This window comes from Pelobates fuscus, chromosome 1, assembly GCF_036172605.1.
Source record: "Pelobates fuscus isolate aPelFus1 chromosome 1, aPelFus1.pri, whole genome shotgun sequence".
In the NCBI taxonomy this organism is placed as follows: Eukaryota; Metazoa; Chordata; class Amphibia; order Anura; family Pelobatidae; genus Pelobates; species Pelobates fuscus.
This window is the reverse complement of record NC_086317.1, coordinates 465,311,350-465,335,612: the sequence shown is the minus strand read 5'-3', so window position 1 is coordinate 465,335,612 and position 24,263 is coordinate 465,311,350. Positions and strand designations below refer to the sequence as shown.

Genomic DNA, 24,263 nt, shown 5'->3' with positions numbered 1-24,263 from the left:
TTCTAAAATTATCCAAAAACAACCAATCCAAAGAGTAAAACCTAAAAACAAATACTTAACATATTTAAGATGAGTTAAACCTAGGAATAAGGTAAAGTTTTTTTTTTAAGGTTTACGCTTTGAGTGCTTACATTTATTTATGTTTTGGTAGGGTATTGATATAGTTAGGGTAACTTTAAGGTACAGATACATGTTGTTTGAAGGGTTATTTGTAACGAGAAGCCTCTGATTGGTGTATTGTCCAGCGTACACTGAAAGGTCTATGCCTGGGAAAGAGAGGAGTGCGTGCAATGAAAGGGCTGCAGGAAGCAGGTCTGCAGCTTTTGCAAGTTGCTTTTTCAAATACACCCAGACCTCGGGTAACAAACAATTATACATAGGTAAATCTGTACCTATATGCTTATGTTGATGATTACTGCTATATGGCGATGCAATACCTGGCCTCTGCGAAGGCACATGCGAGCTCACCATAAAATTGCAGTGATAAGCCTCTGCGTAGGCTACAGTGCAACAACTTGCACCCTTGCTATATGCTGGTTAGACTGTTACCAACGGAATACAAACTATTTAAAACAAATACATCCAGAGAAAACATGCCAAAAAAAATACATGCATTTTTCTTCAGGGGTATGTCTACTAATTGTTAAAAAAAAATTCAATGGCGTGCCCCTTTAAAGCGTAAGTGGAGGTGCTGATTAGCAGAAATCTAAGTGGTCTGTGCGCAAATGTAGGTTGAATCCAAAAAATGAAAAAAGGTAGAAACATGTAAGGTTGAGACCAAAAAAAAAAAAAAGAAAAGAAATGAAAATATGACACCGAAAAGAATGAGCGACTATGCTGTAAGCAGCAAAAGAGGTTTGTACAGGGGGCAGCTCTTGACGTCTTGCAAGGTAGAGGTCAATCATTTCTCCAGTAAGATCGGTTCCACTAGACTGAACAGCCTACAGATGTGATTGGAGAGGTTCCAAGAGAGCATGGGATTGGAGAGCAGAGGTCACGTAACCATAAGATGTTTGAGCGCTTTCAATATTAATCACTATTCCCCGAGTTCCATTGTAGAGTGCTGGTTCACCATACTTACAGTTTAGCCTTGCGTTCCACCCACGTGCATGCTACAAAGTCAAGAGATTGGCTTCTTTGTCTTTCTAAATGTAATCTTATAATTGCGGTAAAGTAGTTACATTGTTTTGTAATACAGATAGAGATTTCCTTTTTCTTTTTTTATATATTTAACTAAAGAACATTTTTACTAAAATACTATCTTTTACATATTTTTTTTTTGCGATGATATTCTCAAGTTCCCTGTTTCATACAGTTGATTTATTTTTGCTGCCGTGGGGAAAAAACAAAAAATATACTGGATTGATAGAGAAAATGTGTGCCAAAAATCTGTTTAATGTAAGATGGGCACATCAGAGAGGCTACAGTCTACTATGTATTGAGCCAGAAGGACCTATGACCAGATGCTGTTTAGGCCTAGAGCCTTAGTAACCATTCCAGTTGAGAGAGGGATGTTTAATAGAATTCTGAGGGATATTACAGCCATCTGAAACCAGAGAGTAAATACAGAAGCCACATACCTGCTTTGATTTACAGACTTGTTTGAGATTAATGAAATTGGGCTACATGACATACATGACCATCACCTCAGCAGTGCTATGGTCATCCAAGCACCGTTATGTGAAAATGTTATAAATCATTTTAAGAGAATAATGCAAATAGATTAATATTTTTTTCCCCCCATCTAAGCAAGGTATATTACCATTTGAAAAACATGTTAGTGGAAGCAATAATCTTGGAATTGCATCAGAATCTCAGGCCTTCAAGCTGTCCGAATTTTGGGTCCTTCCTGGGTGTGTTCCATGGTTGTCCCACTTATTGAGATACCAAGTAACTGTCTCCAAAATGCTAAGGGCATTGGGACCATGTGCAAAGTGCTGTAATAGCTGGTCCGCCTCGTTGTGTGGTGTTAGTGACTCGATTTGCGTCACTTGCCTGCCCACATTTGACCCACTGACCAGTGTCCCGGTTTATGGAACGCCGATGATATGATGGCTAGGTATAAAATTTCCAAGCTTCTTTAAAAAAAAAAAAAAAAAAAAGACTATAGAGAGCATGTGATGTCAGCAACCAGTAAGCGTATGTCCTAGCATTCCACCAATCATGGAAATAGTTGTTTAAACTCTATGATTATGCTCTTTGCCCAACACGCCATAGGATAGCTGGAAATTATCATTATTATAAAATCAATGGTTAGTGATGTTTTCATTTTGCCCCTTCAATCTGGATGAGAAATTGAGTATTGCAACCAGATCTTTAAAACTAGTCATCTACATTTGTATTAAAAAAATAAATGTATTATTTATTTATTTTTAAACGTTTTAAAGTAGCACATTTTGTGGCTCTTGCAGTAGAACATGAGCGTTATCACATTGAAAAGATAAATGAAATCTGCATAGCAAAGACGCTGGCACGCGAGATCTGGAGATCCATCTATTACACGTCTGCTCGGAGATAGATTATAACAGGTGGAATCCAACAGATCTTGAATTTGCAGATGATCAAGTTTGTCCAAGATGGCAGAAAGACATGGAACGATAAGTAGGAGGAAATGACCTTTAATTTCTTACTTTAGTGAATTCTGTTTTTGTAGGATATTGCTGATGGAAGCCAGATTGCATTGGTTCATCTCGAGACTTGGATAAGAGAAATTGGAACAAGCACTTGTAGTCTAGCAGGTCACAGGTCTACGGTGCATACAGAAAGAGCTTAATCTTTCACGACCTTGTCGTATTGCTTGCAAATTTCTAGATCGCAGTTTTATTTTTTAATGTGTTTATTTTTTTTTTATTTTTTTTTTATTTTTTTTTTGCTGGTCACAAACCCACAATGCATCTGGCACATACCCACTGGAGTGTCTCACTGTGCACTTTAATATTTGTGTGACATATTTTCTTAGCTTTGAAACTAAATCTTAATTCTTTTGTAATGAGCCTTTGGCCCAATGAGTCCGATCTATATACTGAGATTTTGCAGCCTATAAATTGATGCAGTCCTGTGTTTCTGAAACTTCAATATAGCTTCCTAAAAGCTGATAATATCGGGTGTTTTTGTTTGGTTTCTTTTTATGTGTGTTAGAAAACCATAGGGCTTTTCACACTGTTTAATACTCAAACAAAATGTATTATTTTTCTTTTCCACTAGACGTCCCTTTCAATCCCCTTCTTGCACACAGCCATTTCTCCTGGCTTTTGTGCGAAACCAATTTTTCTTTCTGTGTTCGGAGGTTCTGTTGTCATTTAATAAAAAAAAAAAAAAGACAAGCCTGACGACCATTACTGTAGCGAGAAAGTGATGAGACAAGGACCCTACACTTGTCGTATAGAGGATGCTTGTGTTGTGATAGATGTCTATTTCTGTCTTGTTCATTTTTACAGCCGGTGGAAGCAGCATTTAATCAGATTTCTGCCAGGGGGGATGTAGGGTATCCTGGAAACAGAGATAGTAGTGCTTTTTGGACCTCTCTGGTTAGTGAAGATGAGTTGTTTGATCATTTGACTGATGTGAGCGTGTCTGTGTGTGTACAATATAAATATACAGATATAGATGTATATACAATGTGTGTCTATGTAACTACATAATGATAACAGTGAACCATGTATTATGGGGAAATAATGCTACGGGTTAATAAACCTTTAGACTGGACACAAGGTTGAAGATAACGATGACGGTTAATGTTGAGGTTATGGCTATGAATAGGGTAGTGTAGAGATTAAAGATTAACAATAGTGTAAGTGTTATGATGGTGTAGTAAAGTGTTAGGGAAGTGTAGGGATTAACGGTTACTGTTAGTATAGTTTAAGGTTTATGGTTAGTGTTCGGATAGTGTCGGGGACGGATTAAGATGTCTTCACTATTTGGGCAGCACTGTGAGAGACAGGACTGGTTCTAGGCATCGCTGACAACATTGGACCACACTCATCCTCAAAAATTGTTAATTAGGCTTCTGTTAAAATCATGCCCCACCTATTGGGGGTTATTTAGGTATGTTCAGGCTTATTTCACATCGTCCTCTAGCTATGCAATGGTTCAGTTGCCTTTTGTTTGAAAGCTGTCAAAGATTGTGTGTGTTTGTTTCTGTTGTTGGTTTTGTAGCATAATGCAGTCATGAAAAAAAGAGAATAAAAATAAGTAATTTTTTTTCCATACCAAAGTGTGATCAAGTGTAGCTGGAAAAGAATACAGGCTGTAGAGAGCTGTTTACAAGAAATGAGGGTAAACAATGCAGATCAATATAAGCAATGCTGATATTTGTGTCATCCTTTATATTATTCACAGATAAGGTGTCCGTCTGGGGCCTCTGCTATATAGTATCAGACAAGCGTTCATAGCCTCAAGTCAGGGCCGCTTGCTTTGAGATTCACTATAAATCATGCAGCTACCTTGAACTATATTTCTCTTGGAGAAAAGGGTTTTATTTGCCGGGAAGATTAGGAGATCATATATTATGATACAATTTTATATCTTTTCAATGAACTGGAAGAGTTATTGTTGCAAAGTTGGCTTAATGTCACTTCCAAGTAAGGGGCTCATTCCTCTATTCTACGGCTTTCTGATTTTAAAGGACATTTTTCGTCTTCTAGTTATAGACTAATAACATAGTCCTGTTGTCCACTTCTAAGCCACGTTAATACATTTTTAGATCACTTTAGACTTTAAACCTGTAAAGTTGCAAAGCTTTATTGCAAATCTACCCAGCCCATAATCATCTTATTTGAACCAAGGTCCATTCGATCATCTGGTTTCCCTTAAGGTCTGGTCCCCTACCCTTTGGTTGGGGGATGTCTGTCCTGCTATATGTTGGCATGCTTGCATTATGTCTTGCCTATGAGAAACACACACCCACCCCCACCCCCGGATCCAATGATACCGGTTCTAGTGCCCGGTACAGTTCGATAAAGCAACATTCCTCCAAGCTACAGATACACATATACTGGAACCAGCAATGTGAAAAACAACCGCTCTCTATTCTAGAGAGGAATCTGACTTTTCTGGCTGAATAGTAATGCTTCGAGATGCAACGTTATCTAGATGGACCGAGCTGTGTGTTTAGTATTCGAAATGTTTATTAGCTTGAAATGTTCATAGCTGTAATAGACTTCGAACACTGAGCTATTTTATACAGGAGCAAATCGAAGAAAGGGGAAGAGCAAGCACTTGTGTAGGGTTTTAAATGTTTGATATTTAAAGGGCAAGTTGGACAGTGTTCTATTATTATTTAGGATCGGTCCTGTGGGAAAAACATAGAGTACTGTAATATATAAGAGAGAACACGGGATATTTACTATAATATGCTTTCAAAAATGTTTTGAAATTATTTTATCTTTCTTTTACTTTTAAATTTCTATCTCCCCGGGGGATTTGTATTTAGCTCACCCTATCTAGGACATCTATGTTGACCTGGTTTCCATGGTTGTTATAAATGTGTTCCATTTATTTGATGGCAGCTTGTCTGAGGAGAAGGGAGGTGGGTGGAGTGAATCATTCACCACAACAGGTACTGGGTAAAATGTTACAGGACCAAAATAGTGAACAACTCACTAGTCGGGAATCTCCGAGACTAATATTCTGTATAGTAGGTATAATGAGAGCTAGTAAGGCATTACTTAGTGAGTCCTTTGAGTCAAAGGTAAGACCCCATATTGAGCAAGTAGCGTAGTGTAATAGACAGGTTTGATGATTTGGTTTTGTTTAATTGTGTATTACAGGGTAGATCTTCAAATGATTAATTAAAATGGCAAAGTGTCATAGAAGTTGCAGCCCTGACACAACTGTGGAACTGCATTTCATAGCCCAGCTAGGTACTTTCCCGGACGTTTTTGGTTAAGAGGAAAGGCTAGAAAAAAGTCGCATTTGTTTAGATTAGAAATATTAGTGTCTCATCTGTTTGAATTGGCCCTACATTAGGGATCAACCGATTATCTGTCTGGCCGATATTATCGGCAAGTATTCTGAATTTTCAGCAATATTAGTATCTGCCTATAAAGATACCGATATTGCCAATAATGCAGACCAGGGCCGCCGAGATGGTTGTCATGGGCCCATCGGTCATGAGGGTTCCGCAGCACACTCTTACTTATCTTCCCAGCTGCTCCCTTCAGCTCCCCTGTCTAAACCTTGCGAGTCCCGCGGCCGTCAGAGCGTTGCCATGGGTTACCATGGCAACGCGGCACACAGGCTGCAAGAGTTGGACAGGGGAGCTGCTGGGAAGGAAAGTAAGAGTGTTGCTGGGCTCCCTCTGCTGAGTCCATGCCACCGGATCACTAGGGAATGCCATATCCCCCCTTCCTGGCCAGGACAAGAGCAGAGAGGGGGGACTAAAACAAAATGTTAAAAAATGTAATTAAAAAAAAAAAAAAAGCCCCCCCACTCCCCATTTTACACACATTACATACCTACGCAAACAGCATTTACTATACACACACTATACAAACACACACACTCTGCATTCATTATATATACACACACTACACAAACACACACACTCTACATTCATTATATATACACACTACACAAACACACTCTGCATTCATTATATACACACTCTGCATTCATTATATACACACTACACAAACACACCCTGCATTCACTATATACAGATTACACAAAAAACACTGCATTCATTATATACACACTACACAAACACACACTCTGCATTCATTAAATACACACTACACAAACACACACACTCCATTCACTAATCAAATACTCTCACTGCATCCACTACACACACACACATTCTTGAAAACATAAAACATTCTGACTGCAACGTATATTTTGTGCATTTACCTTAATAAAAAAAAGATTTGCAAAAAAAAATAAAATAATAAACCTGTTCAGTTAACAGTAGATTTGTGTAGAAAGTTTTTTTTTTTTCAAAACGGTAAATGTACAGAATATCGGTAAGTTAACGGCTATCGGCCTGAAAGTTCACAGATTATCGATATCAGTATCGGCTCTAAAAAATCAATATCGGTTGATCCCTACCTACACATTGTGTAATGTCATTTTATTTCCTCTATTTGGCAACCTGTTCATTATTAAAATTGTGCAAAGACAAGAGGTCATCGATTAAGACTTGAAGACAAGAGTTTTCACCTACCGATATGCAATCATCTGTCTACAGGATTTTCGAGTTGTTGTTTTTTTTCAGACTCAGTAGATGCGTTTGAAGCAGGATTTTAAGAATTAAAATGGCTGATATGGACATTATTATTAGCTTGTTATTCAAGATGACATCTGGTTACACTTTAGAGTCCAGATTTCTTTTACTTTCAACGTCATTACCACAAATGTATTTTATTTTGTTTTTTCCCCCAATTTCTTCAGGATCAACAGCAGATATAGTGATGTATGAAAGAGTGGACTTGAGTCATTTAAAAAAAATAATAATAATATTTGTGTACTAATCCTATTGAAATATTTTAAAACTTAATTTAGCCAATTTGTTAAAAGCTGTAGGTTTCGATCACTGGGCCAATTCCAGAAATCTGAGAGAAAACCGATGCTAATGAACAGGTGATGTTAGCTGCAGTCAAGTGACCTTAGGCAGACTTGCCTATGTCTGTGTGTGAAAGTTATTAAAAAAAAAAACAAGATAAATATTTCTTCTGTGCTATCTCAATCCCAAAGCTATTAACGTATCCAATTTATTGTACAAATCTTCAATATATTCTCATTTCTCACAGTTTTAGTTATAATACAAATCCGTTTTATTTTTCTTTCTTCCCCTCTGATTGCATACATTTTTTTTGGTAAAATTCTCCAGGTGCTTAATGTAGTGAAGAATTATTGCTGCAAAATGATTGGTTTTAAAATGGTAACCTCCAGACTTCCCTAATATACAAAACAATCTCTTCAACCCCGGATTGCACAGTTCTATTTACAAAACTACTCAAAAGAAGAATACCAGCCAAATCTAATCTGTTCTTGTCCGTAGTGAGACTGACTTCCCCTTTTTGTGACTTGGATCAACAGCCCAACTAGGGAAAACTTACAGTGCATTTTATGGTCGTCTCCCTGAGGCCATTTGCTAGTTTAGATCCAATGTAGGTTTTAAGATGGAGGTGAAGAATACTCTTTATATTTTGATGTGTTCAGCAATATGTTGACGCACACATGTAGCATCTACCCACCCTTGAAAAAGACAGGACAGGATGAAAAAAAATTAAGTAAACCGCACTTATGAAGACCTTCAGAGATAAACGGGAGCTTTTCCTTGTGGATGTTTATCGCAGAAGAGTTGATACACCAGGCAGAATTATCACAAAAATTATATGTGTAAAGAAAATAAAGTCCAGACACAGGCAAACAAAGAAACACTGTGGACACCAATAAACAAAAGGAAAAGTCAGTGAATAGAATGCGTTTCGCATCTTCCAAAAGACACATACTCACATGTGGTCTAAAAAACACCAGTTGTAAAGGTGAAACTTTGATGCTTGTGTTGACGTAAATAATGAATTGCTGACAATCTATAGAAACGTGTTATACTGTTTTTCATTACAACGTTGTCTTCTAGTTAAAGCCTAAAATGACACAGCTTGGAAAGAGATGGCTGTGAAAAACCAGCATCTTGTTGCACATGGTTCAAACTGGTCTGTGGATGATTATGCAGTCTCATTGCATCATCAATTGACCTGTTGTGCTCTCGTGCATGCAGTACTTTGGTATGACTACTGGTGGATGAAGCACCAGCTGAGGATCTTGTCTATGATGCGGAGTTTCCTCTACATATATCTCCATTTTTTTTTAATCCACCAGTCACCCCATTACTAGTGGGATAGACCACCAAAGGTGTTTAAAGGGGCACACTAAGCACAATAACCACTACAGTATTCTGTAGTGGATTAGTGTCAGGAGTCTACTGTAACCATCCTCCAGTAAGGAGTCCGATAGTGAACATTTTGACTCTGTTCTTGCCCGGATGGGGTGCCTGCGTTCTTTTTATTTTAATTTTTTATTTTTAACAAAAGTTCTCATTCTGCTTTTGCTTTATTGATTTTGGTGACTATAGCGTCCCTTTAAGCACCAGTATGATACAGATGATAAGTAATTAGCAAACTTACTCTGGTTTATTACTTAAAGAACCACTATAGTGCCAGGAAAACATACTCGTTTTCCTGGCACAATAGTGCCCTGAGGGTGCCCCCACCCTCAGGGTCCCCCTCCCGCCGGGCTCTAGGGGATGGAAGGGGTTAAACTTACCTCTTTCTCCAGCGCCGGGCGGGGGACTCTCCTTCTCCTCTCCTCCTCCTCGGCTTAATGCGCATGCGCGGCAAGAGCCGCGCGCGCATTCAGCCAGTCTCATAGGAAAGCTTTCCTATGGACGCAATGCTTTCCTGTGGATGCTGGCGTCTTCTCACTGTGATTTTCACAGTGAGAAGCGCGGAAGCGCCTCTAGCGGCTGTTCACGAGACAGCCACTAGAGGCTGGATTAACCCTAATATAAACATAGCAGTTTCTGCTATGTTTATAGAAAAAAGGGTTAAACCTAGCTGGACCAGGCACCCAGACCACTTCATTAAGCTGAAGTGGTCTGGGTGCCTATAGTGGTCCTTTAACAGTGAAATGGTCACAAATCTAAGGATTATAAGGAATTTCCTGGAGGAGGTAGCAGTCTTGGGAGAGAAATAATAAAATCAGTCTGACTGAGGATATGTGACACCAGATGTCTGAACAACAAAAAATGAAATGAGAGTTGCTTTGACACTCTGGACACAGCATCCACAGCTGTCAGGTCCAAGGTGTACTCAAGTGAGAACAGAAAATTGAAAAAAAAAAAAAAAAAGTAAAAAATATGAAGAGATTCCCCCCCCCCCTGTCTCGGTTATTTTGGTGATACACAACTTTCGAGTCACCCTATGAGAGAAACCGATATCGGACTATATGATACTCCAGTACTCTACTTCAGGCTTTTGGGCCTAGTGATGATACCATAATACCTTCAATACATTTTTAGTCTAGATAACTGTAATATCAGCCTCTTGTGTGTGATTGCCGGGAACCGGACACAATTATATGTTCCTTTCTAACACGTGACCCAAGTTTTTTATTATTTTCTATTTTCTATTTTATTTCATGCTGGCTTCAGCACTTTTTTTCCCACTGTAAACTGTATCATCAAATACAGATATCCTCCATATGTTTCTTAGAAGATTAATTTGCGAAAATTAAACGCACAATCTACTTTTAGCATCGCCAGCCTTCAATGCAACGTTTCACACATACAAAAAAAAGGAAAAAAAGATGGAGTTAGCAGTTCGATTGTTTGCACAGTTGATGCTTGCCAAATGCAAAACTTTTCTTAATAAAATCAGACATTAAAAATCACTCAACAAACTTGTAAAACCGTCTACACAACAAGACTGAAATGGCGGTTTCATTACAGAGCGCACGCATATCATTTTCTGTGGATTTCTTCTTTTCTTTATCATCTGGTTTATTGTTCATAGACTTAACCATCACTTTCTAAATTATTGGTTTTCGAAGGCTTCCTTTTAGCACATAGCAAAGGATGTGGAAGTTAAATAGGTTCACGTGTCAGGCTCAAAGGGAAGTGAAAACTCTCACAGCAAAGGCAAGTGGCATTTAAAGACCATCATATTTATTTTCATTGTGTACGATGGTACCATATTTACTCTGTTTGGTCTGGGCTGCTGCAAGGCGTTAATAGTCAAAATGCAGAACTCAAATTGTTCTAAACCTACTACACGAGTGATGCTTTGCCTACCCATTACATTATATTATATTCCATTAATGTTTTACTTCTATGTCACAACATTTTAAATAAGCAAGGAAGTACACTCTAATTATAGGAGACCAGGCCTTTAAAGGGACACTATAGTCACCACAACAACTACAGCTTAATGTAGTTGTTCTGGTGAGTATAATCATTGCCTTCAGGCATTTTCATGAAAACACTGGCCTTTCAGAGAAAAGGCAGTGTTTACATTGCCCCTAGGGACACCTCCAAGTGGCCACTCCTCAGATGGCCACTGGAGATGCTTCCTAGGTTAGTGCTGCACAGTAGGCAGCCCTGCCATTCAGCGTCTCCACGCTCTGCATGGGGACGCTGAATTTTCCTCATAGAGATGCATTGGTTTAATGCATCTCTACGAAGAAGTGCTAATTGGCCAAAACGCTGTTTGGCCCCGACCCCATCCTGCCTCCTTGCCGATTTTAGCCTATCTAAAAATCGGCAATTATGATGGTCATCAAGGAGGTGGGTTGGGGGCGGGGCCAGTGTCGGTGGACCCGCGCCGCACCCTAAATAAGGTGAGTTTTAATTCCCTTTAAGGGGGCTGAGGGGTGACAGGCCACCTAAATGGTGGGTTTAACAGTATAGGGTTCCTAACCCTATAGTGTTCCTTTAAACGTGACTCCATAAAACCAATACACTATGCATACAGGCTATATTCTTGCTTAGCTTTAAACCTCTATAGCACTTGCCGTGAGCCAGGTAGGAGGAAGCCATCCAAGGTTTCACAAACAGGGGTTGTGTGTGTGAGAAGGTTGCCTCCCCTGAAAGGGAATTTTATTTATTTACCAGTTCTTGCATATCCAGAGCGCTTTACAATTTATTAACAAAAATAACATTGTTATACAAATAGGGGTAAATAATTAGGGAAGTGTGCATCCGGAATGAAAGTCCAATCCAATAATCCTCATAGAATCATAGAAAAGCATTGGGGACCATAGGCACACGAGCGGCACTTGCTTCAATCTGCCAATAATTCTCTAGTCATAGAGATTCATTGAATGCAATTATTCTCTATGATAAGCCATGACGGCACTTGTGTGATATCACAGTACGGCTGGGTATGAGAGCCAGGAAGTAGGTCTCCAATCAAAGGGCTTGGGCAAATGGCTTGAAGCTGCAGTTTAAAGCCATCTAATTTGTAAAAAAAAACATTTTGGGGGCTACTTCTGGGGGTGGGGATTACTATAAGCATTATAACAACTTCAATAAGATGAAGTTGTTATAGTGAGTACAGTGTTCCTTTAAAAAAAACATTTACATATATTGTTTCTAGTGTCTGTGAATGCTTTCAAAGAATTGCTGTCACATTTTTGTGGGAGGGGGCAGGAGTGTGGATAATGGTTTCTTTAGTCTTGTTTATTTTGTTAAGAGTCATATATACAGATATTGTACAAAAAAAACACATGGGTCTTGTAATGTAGTATTGCTTTTTGGTTTGAGCGTGATAATGTTAACAGAGCGTGTCCGTGATTTGTAACAGAACGTGAATCCATGGGCATACTTAGAGCCAGCCAGCCTGCACCTGCGTCCCTTGTTGACAAAGGCAGATCGGAATCTGTTGCAGCCATATTTCACAGCCAGAGGTCCAAGTGCTCAAGCTCAAAATGGCTCCCACAAGAGAATGTTGCAATAAAACCGTACGTAGAACAACATTTGGAACGCTGCTCTGGCTCTGACTTGCTCAGAAGCATCGTACAGAGATCTCCATATGGGCTTTAGCAATATCTTGGGTTCACGGTGGCCATTGCAATGACAGTGAATTTAACCATGTACTGATCCAGGATTAATAAATGGATTTATTTAAATTGAATGTATTTTATTTAAACGATAGTTTATTCTTTATGGTGGGGCTGCCTAGACATCTCAGAACTGCCCGTATCTGAAGGGATAGTCATTTTAATCCTCTTTTTGTCCCTTTCCCTATTGTTATCATTACTTCTGTTTTTTTTATGTACCGTATGTCTACAGAGTATATTTTTGTGTATTCTGATGGCATTCTTTTTTTAAACTTCTTTATTAAGTTCATGTGATAACAATGGGTAGGGTCAGAAAGCATGAAAACATGCCTGAAGTCCTGAATTAAGGTATTTCTAGGTGTGTCGCCAGCCCAGGAAACAAATTATGGTATTAATTGTATATTCTGGAGACTGTGGTTCTATTTGGTTGGAGATTAAATATATGGTGAATGGATTCTTTTTAAAGTTCTGTATAATTCCTGGTGTAGTGAATAAAGTTATCTCAGTGTTCTAATTTAAGAATTTGTGAAAAGCAAGGGGGATACAAATGTCCCTCAGTATTCTGCTGCGTGTCCTGCTATCCGATAGACTATTGATCTAATCAGCCGCATGTGAGATCGTACTACTCAATCGTCCACATGAACATAAACCATCAAACACATCAAAAGTCTAGTTACGTTAACCATGTTTAAACTAAAGGTAGATCATTTCTGTGAGGCGAATCAGTGGCACATTTTTTTCTTTGTGATGGCTGGATTATGCTTCAGTGACTTCTGTAGAGCAGTAGTAAAAATAGACCAGAGGCTAAACCTTTATTAATCCTTCCTAATTCTCAAAGCTGGTATTCTTGCACCAGTAGATTTAGTCAGAGCAAGGCGGGTTATTGGGTAATTAGACAAATCATGCAGAATGATCCTTTTTAATCTTTCATGGCATTTGCATGGTCCACCCACCCTATCTCACTGCAAGATTCCAGTCCATTCACAGGCAATCCTTTGGAAATTGTTTCAACTTTCAGATTGTCATTCATCAGTAGCCATTTAGGGGTAAACTACTTTTTATTGTAGATTTTTGATCAAGACATAAAAACGCCAAATCCCAAGAGGGCTTCTAAGACGAGTTTAAGAGGAACTTGTTACATATAGGGTTTTGCCAATTTTTCTTTTGGATGTGGGTTGTGCCCAAATGAAAATTTTCTCGTTGACATTTCTAGGCATACACCAAAGATTGGGGATTTATAGAGTATCAAGGGGCAGTAATACTGTGGAATTTAGTGTGTTTTTAGTATTTTTTATACTTGATGTTGCACAATAAACACGTCACGTCAGCATTTACTACTCGGCAATTGACAGGCTCGGATTGGCTAATGACATCACACGCTCTTTACCCACTTGTATACTTGTCTGTTAGAACTTTATGGAAGATGACAATCTAGAAAACTGCTTTTTTTTTTTTTTACTGCTCCTGGTATAAACATGTGAACATACCATTTTTATCATATTCTTTTTTTTTTTTTTTTTTTTTTTTATATATATATATTTATGGCAGCTAATGATATATCGCCATATATACTTCCATATTCCTTTGATCTCTCCATGTTAATAGGGATTGATTGTGTAACTAGCTAATGCTTAAGACACTTAAAGGTGGTCTGCATCAAAGCCTCGCAATGCATTTGCTAATTAAATCCCACAGGTCATTAGTATTCCATTGTACGTTCTATGGTAGAAGGGCAAGAGCTGGGGGAAAAAACACACACGCTTGTGTTAGGGAAATTTTTAAAAAGAATAAAAAACATTTTTGTAGTATGATTTTAGTTTGTTGTACTTACAGTTGCGAGATAACATATCATTTAGAATTTTGTTGGTTGCTCTGATGACCACTTGGAGCCGGCCTTAACTGCAGTTGCCTGTGCGGAAAAAAGTCACTATCACAGATTCCCCAACAGTTGAGTAGCTTGTGGGTCACTGCGTTCTCATCTGCACTTGTTTTTCTTAGTTTATTCATTTGATTTTCCCTGTTCTGTACACCGGGGCAGAGCTGAGGCAGTGAAGCTTAAAGCAGATCTGTCACTATGTTTTTATGCTTTTTTTTATAGAAGAAAATCTCCTAATTATGTTTAGATTTTTCTCACTTTTTTTTTTTTTTCCTGCTTTGGTTTCCCGGTTGCTGCGGTGTAGATGTAGGTAGTACTTTTCCTTTCATTCTCCTGTTCTCTGTGTCAATATCTGAATGTTATTCCACTTCCTGGTGCTTAGGTTAAAGTAAGGAGATTGATGAGGGAACTTAGACTGACCTCAGGCATCAATCACGCTGCGTATAGTGAGAGCAGAGGGAGGGAGGGCAAGCAGTCTCCAGGCTGGAAGTGACCCTTCTTGTAATGCATGATTTTAATTAAAGTAGATTCTCACATTGAAAGTTCCTGTATTTCCTGTGCTTTCAATTTTTTGCAGTAGGCTCGGCCCAGAACAGAAAGATGCTCAAGCAACCAAGGTGTTCTCATTCTGTTCAGTTACCTCTGCCCTTATCCCATAAACCCTTGTCCAGCAGGAATTTAGGGGATTTGCAATGACAGGTATTGCATTCCTCACACGGAATGAATGGAGTTGATGGCACATGCCTTGGATCTGCAAGGTAGCTGCTGCCACCTCTCCTACTGCCGGAAACTCTGCGACTGAGCTAAGCATGGCCATGCAGAGATCTGTTCATTGGTAGAGAGTGCTCAGCTAATGCTTTAGGCCTGGCCAATGCACCGGTCGTTTATGGAGCTCCCTGGCAAGACAGAACGTGCAGCATGTGAATGCCAGACCCCAGATCAGTTGTCAAAACATACATAAACACACAAACCTAAACTTCGAGCAATAGTGGTTCTGGTGCTTGCCACGGTCCTTTAACATTCTAATGTATCCAGTGCAGTGTTATCGCTATCTTTACATCACTGCAACTTTAAAAAAGTAATAATAATTAAATATTTGGAGATAATTAAAAAAAAAAAAAATCTGAAATTTGCTTAGATATCTCAAACATTAGTCTTTTTTTTTTTTTTTTTTTTGTATAGTTAAAATAACTCAAACCGTTTCAAACTAATTTTTATGGTCCATTTCTTCTGAGTGTAAACAAGACCCCTCATTGTGTGGACTCCGAAGACCCTTTTCTTTCTAAAGTGCATTTTTCAAGGCCCAGGAGCTTTTACTTACAGTATCTGTATATGTGGATTATACAAAGGCTTCTTTTATACCAAAACAGCTTTTATTGTAATGATCATTTTGCTTTAAAAGACTCCACAAAGGAACAATACGAATAGGCTAGTCTGTCAAGGGCATGGGACACTGCCAAGGTCTGAATTTAAACAGGACTTGTTATTTTATCAGGGGACCTGTGTGGCACACCGGTGATATCTATTACTGTAGATAAGAGGAAGACCTCATGACAGCAAGCTTTCAGCTTTTCATATGCTGATAAGGTTAGTGTAACCTGTTATGCAAATGTGCACCATGCACAGAATTCCCAAGAGTTCAAAAAGCCAAAAGACAATAATCCGTTTCTTTAAAGTCTAAACAATCGTGAGTGTTGACTTTGCGAAATAAAAGAATCCGGCTGCGATGGACATATTCAGTGCACTGAAGTTGTTTTTTTTTTTTTTTTTACTCCACGTTATGGACTCACATTCTCTGAGCAGAGCTCAAACTTTTTTCTTGTTCAGAAGTGATCTAACCTTTCCTGCTTTGTTGATTGGTCGCAGGACATTACATAATGGTCATAATTGCCTTCAACACAATGAATCTATAAAATTATATCTATTTACTTAGTAGTTTTTTTTTTTTTTTTTTTTTTTGCTGTGCAAGCTGTCAGGATCTCTTATACTAATGAAATGCACCAGCCCAATGATTATCCATTCCCTTTTTTGTGCCCCTACTTAAAATGCGAAGCAGAAATATGGCAAATCTTTTCTGCGCAGTATAGAAAGGTCAATAAAAGGGACGCTCCTTGCATGAGTTCACCGCCCTTTTAAAGGCATTATTCAATAATGTGTTTAAAATACGCAATAATATTTTAATACTCCGGTGTGATGCTGCAACTCTTTTAGGGTTTGTGACGTTCTGAAAAGCATTGTGCTCCAATCAGGATGTAGCTGGCACCTGCCAGCAAATCTTTTCTTCCCGATCATTGTATATTTCTTAACCCCTTAAGGACCAAACTTCTGGAATAAAAGGGAATCATGACATGTCACACATGTCATGTGTCCTTAAAGGGTTAAACACCTGCCTTGGCAGATGACTGTTTGCACCATAACCTATGCAAAGAGCCTCATTTTTTCTGATCCTTTTAAACCATTCTCGCTATGACAGAACATTTGAGAATGATTAATGTTTGCATCCAGCCCTTTCCTGTGTTGTTTAGTTTTTTTTAATTTTACGGCCCTTGTGCTGACACATTGTTGCTTCGGTTTGATTGGTTGATTAGCGAAGATTCTAATTCTTTAGCGAGAGCTGTGATTCCTCAGCAGACCTTTTTAGGAATTCATTGCACACAAGTCATTCGTGCCTAGAGAATTATGGGAAATAGATATTATGCAGTCACAGGTCAGTTTAGTCAGCGCGTCCTCCCACCCTCAATGATCACAATTGCATGCACCGGCTTGAAAACATAGGGCAGATCCATAAATGAATGTGTTGTAACCTTGTAGCATTTTTCGAGTGCTTTAATGGGAAACAGAAGTCCTGTTCTTTCTGACTTGCCATTTTGCAGCAAATTGTGCCTGACATCTATTTACGGATGGTATCCGAAATTATAGGCTGCAAGAAACCTTTCTGTCTTGGATCATTCATTCAATCCTGAAAATATGTCCCTTGTTCTGACATACTGTTTGGACAGCAGTGAAAGCTACTGAGCTAGCTTTGTTGGTTAAAACACCAACTGTAGATCTGGTAGAGTCACAGCAGGCTTAGTGTTCAGGGGTTCCAACAAGCAGACTAGATAAATATGAAATGTTCTTTTGATTTTAAGAAGCCTCTTTAGCAGGCCCTAAAACTGACTGGATACGTTTTATTTTTATTTTTGAAGGGCTTCAGCATTGTCTTCAATAATGTCACGAACCTGACTGTTGTATCACAATACCGGCCCCCTCAATCCTTCTGTATCGCTGCACATCATATGCTGGTCAATATGTTATGTTCACATTGTTAACTTTGTGTTTTCTTTTCTACTTCTTAATGCTGCAAAACATGCTGGCATTTGATAAAATACAATAATAGAGAGTACGGTAGTATTTGTGCATTAGTCCACTTGATGATCCAAGTCAACCAGTTAACTTCAATATATAAATGAAAAAAATTAAGTTTAGAAGATGACCCTGACTTATCCTGAGCACGGCTGGGTGGAGGATGGAAACGAAGCCTCTGCCCCTAGTTAATTTCCCCTTCCAGAGGGGCGGCAGTGGCCAGTTCCGATGATAATGACACCACACCATTTACTCACACTGGTAGTCTCAAGGGTGGAGGGGACCCGTGGACCTCTGAAGCGTTGATGCCAGTTTCTACACAACCAACCAGGGTCTTTATGATGCTTCATGAAAGTGCAAATCTCAGTTTTGTTTTATTTCTGATCCTTTTTATGTTTTTGCAAAAATTGATACTTCGCTACTTCTAACCATCGATTGTCGAATGCATGTTCTTGTCGGTATTTGTACTAGGTATTTTTAAAAGAAGGAGATTACTTATTGACACATTTTAGGAAGTCGTACAGTATCACTTTTGGAAATCATTCTATTTGGTCTGTTTCTACATAAATGCTTTTTAAAATGGATTCTTATGAGCCAAGCGGATGCCAATGAGGTCTGCGAGGGTTCTAAGCGCATCTGCTTATATTTTCAACATCTATAGTGTAGGATTCTGTCAGTGCCAACACCTGAATTAAACTTTAAACTGAAGTGTGATCCAGAACATGAAACACTTTGTTAGCAGTTGTTAGCAGTATGGTAAAACAATTCAACAAAAAAGCTAATTCACTTTAATGATCCATGTACCCTGCAAGTAACATATACCTATGCTTATGTATTTTCTCTTCTAGAATCGGTGGATGACTGCCCCAGTAACTGCTACGGAAATGGCGAATGCGTCTCTGGGAACTGCCACTGCTTCCTGGGATTCCTTGGGCCGGATTGTGGACGAGGTCTGTAAAAAAATAAATAAAAAATTAATAATGTTTTTTCTCTCGCCCGTCTCTGGTCCCCACAGCGACTGTTGTCCTGTGACATTACAAATACAACGCAACTGAAAAGCAATGGATGGGAGGGAGGGAGTTTGAAAAACTTTATTGTAAAATTAAAAAAATTAAAAAAACATAGAATTCTAATTCCACATTTGCTGTGCTGAAAACACTGTTTTGAAAGTCGGATTTAAATGGGGCATAAATTACACTTTAAATTGTTATTTTAATATCAGGTGATTGTAATCTAGTGATTAAGTGTTGGAGAGTGTGCTATTAATGCTGCAGCTATGCGTACTTCATTTTGACGAAGCATGTGAACAAGTAGACCTCTAATACCGTTTTTTTTAATTTCCACTCCAGCATCTTGCCCCGTGCTGTGCAGTGGTAACGGGCAGTATATGAAAGGGCGATGCTTGTGCCACAGCGGCTGGAAGGGCGCGGAGTGTGACGTTCCTACGAGCCAGTGTATCGATATCACCTGCAGCAACCATGGCGCGTGTATGATGGGAACCTGCATCTGCAACCTTGGGTACAAGGGAGAAAACTGTGAGGAAGGTAACACAACGACAGCAACAAAATTCCAATTTTATTGAATTTTTTTTCACTGCCTCTACTTTGTTTAAAGCAGTCATTGCTTTACGGTTAAATTAAATATAACAATGATTTCATGTTTAACATTCTCCTCTGCTGGTAATGGCTGATCTACTAAGATGCTCATACACATGTGAGGATACAGATATTTCATTTAAACAGTTATATTTTTGTAAGTATCCAAATATCAGCCGTGGTCCACTAACCCACCAAAAACTATAATGAAAGGGAAATGCTAATCTTGTTCAGGACCCTCACACAAACTATTAGAAACCCCCAATGTGACTAGGCAGAAGGAGATGAAAGTATCCATTGTGCCAAACGTCGTCTTTAAAGATCTCATTTGAAAATAGAAAAATAGCCATAGGATTATGATAAATGGGAGGTCTGACATGCACACTGCCCCCTCCTAATCCTTGGATTCTGAGCTGAGGCAGCAGAAAGACACAGTGCAAGTGATGGAGACCCCTTTTTAAACCTGTCTCTTTTTTTCCCATCGACCTTGAGAGCACATGATTAATTGTTGTGTGCTTGCTGGTTGTCATCGAGAGAATTATTTCTGCTCAATTTTTTCCATCCCATCTGCTGCGCTATTCTGTACCTAAGTTCATTCCCATCCCTGTTGCTGCTTTACAAGGACTGACTATATTTAAAAAACATGCACATGCACACGCACACACACACACACACACACCAAAAAAAAGTCCTTATGCTGTCTTCTGATCTGGAAATTCATGAATGTAAACTGAAAAATACAATTCTACTTAACATCATTTATAATTCGATAGATGTAACTCCAGAGTATATTAGTACTGAACATCCGTACAAATCCATACAATGAGGGCTTTTATTTGACAGTTTATAGCAAAAAACGTGTCTAGTTTAATAGAATTTAATATGACTGCCAGAATCCCTTTTTATTCTTTTTGTTCTAACTTGTAAATGTATTTTTTATGTCAGCATGTATAAGTAAAACACAAAAACACAACAATATAATTTTAACAGACGGTAAAAAAAAATAAATAAATTAAAATAGTTTCCAAAATATTGAGTTAAAGGCCAGAATATAATATTTATTTTATTTGCAATTTCTTAAAATAGCGAGGAGCCTGTATGCAAGGGAGTTAGATGCATGCACTGACGCTCGAATATACACATTCGTTATTCAATTTTTTAGTTTATATTTTTTTTATAAATTATTATTTTTAAAATATAACTCCACACACAACAGCTCTTAAATATTTAGTTTCCTTCAAACTTCCAGAATGCCCGGTAGTACTATGAAAATTAGTAAAGCATTGTTGCTTTGTAGATCTGTAGATGTCCTGCACACATTTCTTTTGGTGCCCTCAGTAATGACAAAGAGTTCTAAACCAAAGAATGGGTTAGGGTCGTCCAGCCACTGACGGCTTTTTCGATCCTACTGGAAACCGTCATCTGCTTTTTTTTCTATGGCTTTATTTCTTTCATTTGCATTGTGTAACGACATTCACCGTTCCCTTTTCAGTGGACTGCATGGACCCAACGTGTTCTGGAAGAGGAGTGTGCGTTCAAGGAGTGTGTCACTGTGCAGTTGGTTGGGGTGGAACGAGCTGTGAAAACCCAAGAGCCACCTGCCTAGACCAATGCTCCGGACATGGAACTTTTCAGGCTGATACTGGCGTGTGCACCTGCGACCCTAACTGGACCGGACATGACTGCTCGATAGGTGAGTCTTCGCAATCACTTCCTCGGTTTGTTAGATCTTCGTTTAACGTCATAGTTTGAAAATGGAATATTCTGCTTAAAAATAACGTGTAAACAAGACCTTTTGACACTTAACCATTTTTATTTTGTTCTTCTTATTTTACCCTCTCTCTGCGCCCATTTTTTTGGCTTTGGGCCTGAGAAGTTATTCCCTTCCCTTCTTTGCCTGCATTTCTTTCCATTTTTTGAGTCATCATGTCGCAACTGCATTCTACTGTTTCTGTGATTGATACTCTGTATCACTAAGTGCCTTTTATTTCACCATTTTCTTATTCCTCTACTGTTTTGAGTATTTTTTATTACATTTATGTGTAATCCTACAGCATATTTCTTCATACTGACGTGCCTACATATTAGACAGGTTTCTATAACTACGTCGTGCACAGCTCCCATTCTTGACTTTACCAGTACACAAATCCCAGCATCATAAACCTTGATTGATTCCTAGTACTATGCAGAGCTGTGATTCTGCAGTAGGCTTTCTCCTTACCGATCTCCCTTTCCTACTTAGTGGTTGATTGTGATTCTGTAACGTCTAAAATGTCACCGTAAATCACAGCAAAGAGAAAGGCGTGATCTTGTAGATGGACATGATGCAGCAAAGCCGTAACATCATGGTCAAGCTCCCTATAAGTAAATCTGGTGCTTAAAGAAAATTATTCCAATTAACCCCGTGAGTGCTAGCGAGGTGTGCATTCTTTTTTACATACACCTTCAGGTTTTTTGTGAGATACTTACTGGGTACTCTGCAGGCCATTTCCACTGTCTGTAGGGCAGCATTGTAATAAAAGAGATTGAACGAAAGAAAATTGCATCCTACCTCAATTAGCGTCTCTTTTATACGCCCGCTTTTGGGGTTGCACGGCCTGTTGCAAGTCATCATTAACCGCTTGACAGCTGCTTCACTTGTTGACCCAGAATCTACAGCTCTATGTTCCATCATCTGAGCCCAATCCTTCCAGTTGACTAAACAGATTTTTAAATCTGATACTGCCTTTTATATAACCATTGATGGATAAACTCCAAGGCTATGGTAGCATTCATACTGTGCGGCTAATGTATCTCTCCAGACACTGTCATATCTCATTGATCAAACAACACTCGTGATGAAACAGACCCTCACCCCATCCCCAAACCTCCTTGAGGCCTGCGTGTTTCCAAACATTTTAATTTGAAATCTCATATTAAATTCATGCCAGTCCAGGGTCACACATGTTGCAGCAATGTCTTTGATGGTATCTCACACAACCTCATCCTTTAAAAATATGGGTGGGAAGATCTCCTGGGGAGATACAGGTGGCTTCTGAAATCTCACATAATTTCTGCACTAATTATAAGAACACTGTAATACTAAGTAACATTCTACTAAGCTCTGTCTGTCTTATGTCCCTGGATTGGCCTTCAAAATATTTTCTGTAGTGACAATATGTGCAAATAAGACATAGATATCTGTGTGGTTATTGTTTTGCAGTAAATCGTAACAATGAGACAAAAGATAGTGGAGTTCATGTGATCAAAGTCGAAATGAGAAATATTGCATGTGTGTAAAAACAAAAAAAACTGCATTCTACATAAACACAATAGGTCCCATCATATAACGGCTTGCTTTCCAGTTTCCTTTGTGGCTACTGAGTCTAAGTGGGTGTCTGGCGATGATTCATCATTGAATATGTTCGTCAAATCGGGTCAAGTTTGGCCTCAGCAAATTGTGAAAACACCCAATCTTTTTTGCGTCTCTATGGTGGACTGTTCGGCTCGCAGAATATTGTTTATTTTTCTAAATAAAATACATTCGGCTTAAAAGATTACAGCTGTTGTCACTGCACCAACTGTGGATTGCTGCGCTTTTATAACTCGTTCATCGTGATTGCTTTTGAATACCCAAGCCGTGCATAAAGAATATTAAAATTTCTACATAATTTACTCTACTTGTATTTACTCTGTGTCTGAATTTTTGTACCCTTTAACCATGGGACACGAGGATAGGGCAGGTAAACCAGTGAAAATCTTGAATTTCCATGAATGTATATGTTTAAAATTACTGGTAAAATAATAAGAACGTAGATAATTTCAAATTTGTTTATTTTACAATCTAAAGGTGTCATAAAGTATATTGTCTGTATGGCAGAAGACCCTTAAAGGAACACTATAGGGTCAGGAACACAAACATGTATTTCTGACCCTATAGTGCGAAAACCACCATTTAGCCCCCCTGGCCCCACTTGCATCACCTAAATATAGTAAAATCTTACTATAGTAAAATATAGTAAAATCTTACTGATCTGCCTGTTGGCTGACATCATCAGAAGTGATTCTGTGAGCCAATCACAATGCTTTCCCATGGGATTGGCTGAGACTGTCAAGGAGGCAGATCAGGGGCAGAACCAGCACAAGTCAAACACAGCCCTGGCCAATCAGCATCTCCTCATAGAGAGATATTAAATCAATGCATTTCTATGAGGAAAGTTCAGTGTCTCCATGCAGAGGGTGGAGACACTGAATCGCAGTCACACTGTGCAGTACTGCCCATGGAAGCACCTCTAGTAGCCATCTAAAGAGTGGCTGTGTCTGTCCGGGCGACTGGACCGCCCAGACAGACCCAATAACGCATGGCAAAAATTAGGATGGCAGCCAGGCACCAGCGGCCCTGCCATTACTCACACAGCGCTGCACTACCTTCTGACCGGTGCTGCACTTGATCCCATTGAGCGCGGGCGCAGTGTCAGTGTGCTCCCGCCCCCTACCATGTGCGTGGGGACATGTCAGCGAAAGAAGGTGGGGCAGGGCAGCAGAGAGTATCGGTCCTAGGAGGCCCTTCACCGCACAGCAGAAAACTGATATATGAAATTAAGGTAAGTGTGTGTTTCAGAGAATGTGTCTGTCTGCGTGTGTGTGTGTCAGTCTGCATGGGTCTGTGTCTGTGTGTGTGTGTCAATCTACATGGGTCTTTTTGTGTGTGTGTGTGTGTGTGTGTGTGTGTCAGTCTTCATGGGTGTGTGTGTGTGCGTCAGTGTGTGTCTGCATGGATCAGTGTGGTTGTGTGTGTCAGTCTGCATGGTTCAGTGTGTGTGTGTGTCAGTCTGCATGGTTCAGTGTGTGTGTGTGTGTCCACCTGCATGGGTTAGTGTGTGTCAGTCTGCATGAGTCAGTTCATTTGT

The 24,263-nt window shown here is 39.1% G+C and overlaps 1 protein-coding gene across 1 annotated transcript in view; it reads left to right on the top strand.

Annotated features, from left to right (window-relative positions):
- TENM4 (teneurin transmembrane protein 4) overlaps positions 1-24,263 on the top strand; it is a 1,183,725-nt gene that overhangs the window by 1,049,618 nt on the left and 109,844 nt on the right. Inside the window, exons 15-17 of the mRNA XM_063431236.1 lie at positions 18,628-18,729; positions 19,129-19,323; positions 20,867-21,067. Coding sequence (XP_063287306.1) covers positions 18,628-18,729; positions 19,129-19,323; positions 20,867-21,067 — 498 coding nt within the window. The remainder of the gene's footprint in view (positions 1-18,627; positions 18,730-19,128; positions 19,324-20,866; positions 21,068-24,263) is intronic.